We start from the raw sequence: 7,669 nt of genomic DNA on the forward strand, positions 1-7,669 counted from the left end.
TATTTGCAAGAAGGAGTGAGAGAGAAACAGAGAGAGTACAAGCAGGGGGGAGCGGCAGAGGGAGAGGGAGAAGCAGACTCCCCACCAAGCAGGGAGCCCAATGCGGGGCTCCATCCCAGGACCCTGGGATCATGACCTGAGCCGAAGGCAGTCGTTTAACTGACTGAGCCACCCAGGTGCCCCTCTGAGGATTTTAGCACAATAATCCATTAAAAGAACTTAGCACAGTGCCTGGCACCTACAAAATGTTCGACAAATGAAAGTGTAACATACTTCTTGTTCATTAATGTGGAGAAATTTGATAGAACAAAGGAAAACCCATCAATTTCACAGTAACTATTCTTGACACTGTAGAAAGATTTCCACTTTGTCAGGGTTTTCAGAAAGTGCCAAGAACCACTAAAAAAATCAAACTTTCTTTTGGTGAGGTATACATTCCTCATTGTACCAATTTTCTCAGAGCTACCTTTACATCCTTGTTCCTTAAGGTGTAAATGATAGGGTTTAGAGCAGGGGTAAGCACTGTATATAGAAGGGAAAGCGACTTCAATAAGTCTTCATGTTGAGGCCCTGATGGGAAGCCATAGACAATGCCCAGTATCCCATAATACAAACTGACCACTGTCAGATGGGAGGAACAGGTGGAGAAGGCCCTCTGCTTCCCTGAGGTAGAAGGAATCCTCAGAATGGTGGAGATGATGTAAGTACAAGATGCTAGAGTTAGCATGAAGGGGCCGAGGGCAAATAAAGACGTACATATAAAAGAGGTCATCTCAGCTACTTGATGTCAGTGCAGGCCAGTTTCATGATGGGCTTCAAATCACAGAAAAAGTGGTTAATCTCATTGGCAGTGCAGAATGTTAACCGAAAAGTGAAGATCATGAGAAGGATGGGTGACAGAAATCCAGCTTCCCAAGAGGCACCAGCTAGCTGTAAGCAACCCCAGTAGTCCATTATGCTGGAGTAATGCAATGGGTTACAGATGGCTATATACCGATCATAAGACATTACAGCCAGGAAGAAGCATTCAGTGGCCACCAGAGCCCCCCCAAAATAAAACTGGCAAGCACAGCCTGGGAAGGAAATAAGCACATGAGCTGATAAAAATGTCCTTAGCATCATGGGCTCAATGGTAGTGGTGTAGCCAATCTCTAGGAAGGAGAAGTGGCCAAGAAAGAAATACATGGGGGTATGAAGGGAGTGATCAGCTGACACCACAGTTAGGATTACAATGTTGCCCATGACAGTCACCACACAGATGACCATAAATACTCCAAAAAGAAGAAACTGAAGGCCATGGAGATCTCCAAAACCCAAAAGGATAAATTCTGTAATTTGAGTCATAATTTCTTCTTCAGTGCTAGCCATGACTTAGATCTAAAAATAAAAATATAAATATAAAGAATGACCATTGATTAAATGCTATTTTTAGAAAAAAAATCAAACTGCTTAAAAGCATCATACATATCAAGCATAACTGGATTCTTTCTGGAAGTTCAGGATTCTTAATCTTAATTAATAAATTTGACCACAGTCTCCCAGGAGCCATTTGAAAAGTTCATCCATTACTTCAATTGCCCCATCATATATAGAATTTATATTGTGAAACTGTGACTGTGACATAAATATGCACATTTTTCCTAATATTTATTTTTTTAAAAAACAGAGGGAAAATGTTCTATCCTTGGAGATCTTATTCTGCTTGTTTCTACAGCTGCTAGTGGTGTTTTCATCAGCAGTGAGTATTCTGAATCACTTATGTGTAAACTGTATAAGGTCCATGATCAAATCTCTTTCCTGTTTTAGAAATTCCATACCAATTAAATTACATGAATTGAAATTCATTATGTTGAAGGATGTCTAATCCTTAAAACTTATTTGATAAGTTCTCTAAATGTTAGTAGAGGAGGTATAGTGGAGTGAAAGTGAACTACTGATGGTAAGATAATGGTTATAGTAAAAAGAGTCATACCTGAATTCAAATTCCAGCTCTGCTACTTAATGGCCATGTACCTTTGAACAAGTCACATCACTTATCTGACAGTTTTCTCATCTGTAGAATAGCATATTGATTCTGTATTACGTTTTTCACAATCACTGGTCCATATTAAGTATTTAATACATTCATCTATTCATTTAACAATATTAAATGCCTACTATGTGTAAAACTCTTTGAAAGGTGCTTAGAATAAAATAAGGAAAAAGTCAAGAATTTTTTAACAAGTCAGGAATACTCTCTATGTCTCATGGACTTAACATTTTAGTGGGAAAGAAAGACTAAAAACAAGGAAAGAGACCCATAAAATAATTTTAAGTTGTCTACTATGAATGTAAAAAACAAGGATCCAAAATAGGAAATATGCTATATGTATGTGTGTTTGGGAGAGGGTTATTTTGGTTGCTGTGGTCAAGAAAAGCATAAAAAATTGAGACCTAAAAAAATGAGAAGGAGATAGTCATGTAAGAGTTGGAAGTGGGGGCAGTAGAGTATTCTAGGCAGAGGGAACAGGACTTGAGGGAATTATTTAAAGTGCTAGAAAAACTGAAGTAAACTGAAAAAAAAAAAAAACCAACATACGGCAGAAAGGGAGTTGGAGAGAGAGAAAAATAAACAGAAAGGCAAAGAGACAGAGAAATGAAGAAGAGGGGTGTAGGAAAAATAGGAAAGGCCCAGATCACTTAGGTCCTTTTAGGCCATGCTGTGGCATGTAGACTTTAAATACTACAGGAGGGCCTCTGGCTGGCTCAGTTGAAAGAGCATGCAACTCTTGATCACAGGGTTGTGAGTTTGAGCCCCATGTTGGGTGTGGAGATTACTTAAATAAATAAAAATAAAGTTAAATACTATAGGAATTCATTGGAGGGTGTTAAGCAACATTGTAGTCAAATTTAGAGCTTAAAATCACTTTTGATTCTGTTTAATAAATGAATTAGAGGGAAAATTTAGTGAATGAGAATGAGACAAGTAAGAAACAATTTCAGTGAGATGATAGTAGTCCTGAATAAAGTGGTTGCAAAAAGATGGACAGAGGACAGGTTCAAGATACATTTTGGAGGTAGAAATACCAGGACTTACTAATAAATTAGATGTGAAGAGTGATAAAAGGTGAAATATCAAAGATAACTCCCGAGTTTCTGGTTTGAGTAACTGGTTCCATTTACTTAGATGGTGATAATGTGGAGGAAAAGTTTAGGGGAAACACAAGATCAATTTGGAGATAATAAGTCTGAGATGTTTATGAGAATTCTGAGTGGAGAGGAGAAGCTGACAGTTGGATCTGAGAGTATGTAGCCCAGAGAAGAAGGCTAGAATGGAATATAAATTTAGGAATTATCAGAATATAGATAATATTCAAATCCATGATAATGGACAAGCTGACCTACAGAGAAATTATGGATATACAAGAATGCCTTACACTGAGATTTAAGACTTTTTTCTCTTAGACGTGACATAGGCCAAGAAAAGTAGATTGAAAAAGAGGGGTTGGTGAGGTAGAATGAAAACCAAGAGGAAACAGAATAACAGAGACCATGTTTCAAGAGCATCAGTGATTGTGACAAAAGCTGTTGTGAGATTAAGAGAAGACACAGAATAATCTCTTATATTTGGTTACATGACTAATAGAGTCAGTGGAGTGGTGGAGACTGAAGGAGAACAGAGAAATTGAGTGGTAACTGTAGAGAAATGAGCATTGACCCTATTTTTTGTATGTTATGAAAATGATCCAGCATAGAGTGGATATTAATGATGCACAAGTAAATAAGGAGCAAATTTGGGGAGTGAAATCTTTTAGAAAGTGAGAAGGTATGGGATACAGAACAAAAGAGGAGGGGTTAATTTTGAGTAAGGACAGGAACATTTCATCTTTTTAACAAGAAGAAGGCTAGATAAAATGGACAGATTTGTAGTTAAGTTGCTACAGTTAATTTTAGGAAGATGATGGAGTTTGCTTCTAATGGTTTCCGTTTTCTCAAGGAAGTAGGACTGTAAAAGTGAGGATAGAGAAGGACATATGGGAGGTTTGAGGGAGGAAAAACTAAAATAGTCATATCTGGAAATGAAAAGGCTATCTTACTAGAACAAATACTATGATTGTCAGGCAGTATGGACTGGCAATTTGATCTTTGAGATCATAAATTTAAGAAGGTGAAACCAAACTGCTGTCTTGAATGATATTCTCTGGCAATGTTTAGCTTCCAGGGTGGAGTAGGCAAATAGTTTCAATCAGGTTTGGAATTTGGCCAAATGAAAACAATGGAAGAAAAGAGGGGCAAGAGAATTGGGGGATATTTGAAAAAACAGTTGTAAGGAACAACCATATGATAAGTGTTAAGCCTCTCCCACTTCCTTCCATGGATTATTAAAGACAGAAAGGACTTTCAGGATATCATCTGACCAACATTTTAATTTTGTAACTGAAAAAGAAGATCCAGGCAGGTAAGGTGTCTTTTTTAGAATCTCAGATCTAGTCAGTAACAGAACAGGAATGGACACCCAGGTCTCATTTTTCAGTTCTGCTCCTTCCATTACAACATGCTCTTATACTTTTTGCTCTCTTTTCATCTACCTTTAGTGCCCTGCTCTTAATGTGTAATACATAAGTACCTGAAGAAAGATTTACCTTCAATTTAGTAATTTACATGTCGGGAGCTTAATACTTTTCAAAGAACTTTTAGATTCATCATCATTTTTAATCTTCCTAACTATCTTGTCAGGTATTTGGGAGTAGGTCTTTGATTTGTCTCAACCGATTTTTCAGATGAAAAACTGAGAATAATGATTACTTCACTAATACACTGCATTTGTATTTTAATTATAACTTTTTCTCCTAGAGATAAAAAGTTAATCTTATGCCTGTTGATGTAAATGTAAATTTACAAGATCCTTATTATATTATGAGCCAGGAGTTTTTGTCAGGTAACTGGATAATAGGAGCCATATGGAGATTGCCATCATTCAGGCTGAGCAACAAATTAAGAAATTGAGGCAGATTTCCATGATGGAGATGTAACAAAAATCCGCTTTAGAAAAAAGGGCTTTGGAGGTCAGGATTAAGGAAACTGTTTCAGAGGTATGGTGGGTGCCCAGCAAAAGTAGTACCTTCTTAAGATAAGAGAGAAAAGGCATTCCAGGAAGAGAGAATAATGTGAGTAAAAGACCAGTAACCTGGGGACCATGTTGACCATTGATTTCAGAAACATTGTTTGAGCAAAATGAGTAAGGGGCTGAGGACAGAGAAGGGAGGAGCACACATATTTTTTGGAGAAAGAAAGCCCAGAAAATATTTTTTAATGGGTCAGAGAAGTGGAAAAAACCAAGAGGTGATATCACAGAGTCCAGGGGAGGAAAGGCACCATCAGAATTGTTAGTAAAGAAGGCACCATGAATATTGGAGCGCTGGGGCAAGAATCCTGACTGTACTGAGGAGGGGAGGTGAACAGTAAAAACCACAAATATGGACTATTATTTCAAAAAGACTTGTTGGTGAAGTAAAGGAGAGGGAGAGAGAGCCAAAAAACCCCACAAAACAACAAACAAACAAACAAAAAACCCTAGAGGTCAAAGAGGATTGACGAAGATATTTGTGTTTATTCTTACTTTTGTTTTTCAGTAAAGGAAAAACTTGACCAAGATTCTAGGCAAAGAATCTAAGTCCAGAGAGAAGGAAATATGAATGACATGCAAAGAGATAAGTGATGAAGCAAGGAGGCTCTCAGAAGGTTAGAGGGGATGGCATGGGGAATACACAAGTGGAGGCATTATCTTCAAGCAAGAATGAAAGATTGCCTTTCAGAAGAGGAGAGGGGGTAAAGATGGGTGTTGATAGTGATTATCAAGATAATTACTTCCTCATTTTCCTTCCACTTGAGTTTGGAAACTTAAGCCGTCCCTAGATGACTATGATGAGCCCACGGTAGAGATGTTCTCTTTGCTTCCTCAGAGCCTGTCTCCTGGTTTCATCTGTATATGTGGAGCCCAGAATACTTAGAGAAAACCAAAGTGGGTTGCTAAGACAGGTAGCTTTGTGCTGTACCACTACTATGTTGTTTGACTAGGAGTAGATCCAGCAACAGCATGACAGATATGTTATTATACATCCTTTAAAAAGATTGAATAGGACCTTAAAAATCACTGCTTTCCAACCCTTCATCTCTGTGCAACTATACTTCTTCCAAAAGGAAGAACTAAGAGTTCATCACATAAAAGCACTTTTAGTTTTCAGGTAGTTGTGACCAAAACATTTTTAGCTCCTTTGGGTTTAGAAAGAGCATAATGCTTGCCAATGTGTCTATCTTTTAAACACTCCTAACCTTTGGCAAGCATGGACTGGTCAGATATAGTTCAAATAAGAAAACCAATTATTTTTAAGTTTGGCTCCAGAGGGAGTTCTGCTTTTTAATTGAAAGATCAATGTTTGATTCTCATGACATCCTGGACTTCCATTCAGTGACTGCTGACTAAATGGTGTGAAATTAGATATTGGAGTATCTGACATGTCACATGGGTCAGAGCCACAATCCATCTAGGCCAGCCTCCAGAGGCTACTGAAAGCACTAAGCAATAGCTTGGGGAGGGTAAATGTGAAAAGCACTGAAACTAGTGACAGAAAATCTGGGTTCTAGACCTGGATTTCCCATTGCCTGTGCAATCTGGTATCTCACTACCTTTACTGGATCCCAGTTTTTTCTCCTTTGAATGGGGGCAATAATCCCTGCCCTGCTGACCCCACAGGGTTGTGTGGGTCTCAAATGAGATGATTTTGTGGGAAAGACTTTATCAACTAGAAATCTACATGCTCCACGCTAATATCATATTTGAGAAGCATGAATGATATTGCTGATCATAGAAGTTGAGGGTATTTTTGTCCTTAAGTTCAAAGATACCTGGATTCCTAAAGCTGGAAGTACTTTTTTACATCATGAAATTTAATCTGAAAACATCTAAATCCCCTTTCCCCAAAGCCTTCAGTCAACTTTAAGTGATTCTGTATTCTAATTAAAAGCACAACTGTTATAGTCTGGTTTTTATAATCAAATTAAAAGTCCTCTTACACAAGCTGTTGGAGGTAGTTTTTTGAACTAGTTACCTTGTCATTTTTCCATCCTTGGTGAACAGATTGCATCTGGCCTCCTGAGCAAGTTTCGTTAGTGCTGGTTTTTCTTTTAATTAACATATAATGTATTATTTGTTTCAGGGGTACAGGTCTGTGATTCATCAGTCTTACAAAATTCACAGCTCTCACCATAGCACATACCCTCCCCAATGTCCATCACCCAGCCACCCTATCCCTCCCACCCCCCTCCACTCCAGCAACCCTCAGTTTGTTTCCTGAGATTAAGAGTGTCTTATGGTTTGTCTCCCTCTCTGGATTCACCTGCTTTCATTTTTCCCTCCCTTCCCCTATGATCCTCTGTCTTGTTTCTCAATTTCCTCATATCAGTGAGAGCATATGATACTTGTCTTTCTCTGATTAACTTATTTCGCTTAAGGTTTCTTTAGTGCTGGTTTTGTCTGCTTTCTAAGCTATGCAGAAAAGTGTTGGTTGGAGGTAGAAAAACCTCTTTGTATAGCACTTAGTGAGTCCTCTCTCCAGTTTCTTTGATGGCTGTGTGAACATACTATAATGCTATGTAAACATCATATAAGACAGAGCACTTGCAGAGATAC

The 7,669-nt window shown here is 38.1% G+C and overlaps 1 protein-coding gene across 1 annotated transcript; it reads right to left on the reverse strand.

Moving 5' to 3' along the window:
- Positions 1-439: 439 nt before the first annotated feature.
- On the reverse strand, positions 440-1,344 carry LOC118011152 (olfactory receptor 11L1-like). Its single transcript, XM_035005710.1, is given in 2 exon segments — positions 440-786; positions 789-1,344. Coding segments are annotated over 2 exon segments (903 nt in total).
- Positions 1,345-7,669: the final 6,325 nt, after the last annotated feature.

This window comes from Mirounga leonina, unplaced genomic scaffold, assembly GCF_011800145.1.
Source record: "Mirounga leonina isolate KUSES-001 unplaced genomic scaffold, KU_Mleo_1.0 Mir_101664, whole genome shotgun sequence".
NCBI classification, from domain to species: Eukaryota; Metazoa; Chordata; class Mammalia; order Carnivora; family Phocidae; genus Mirounga; species Mirounga leonina.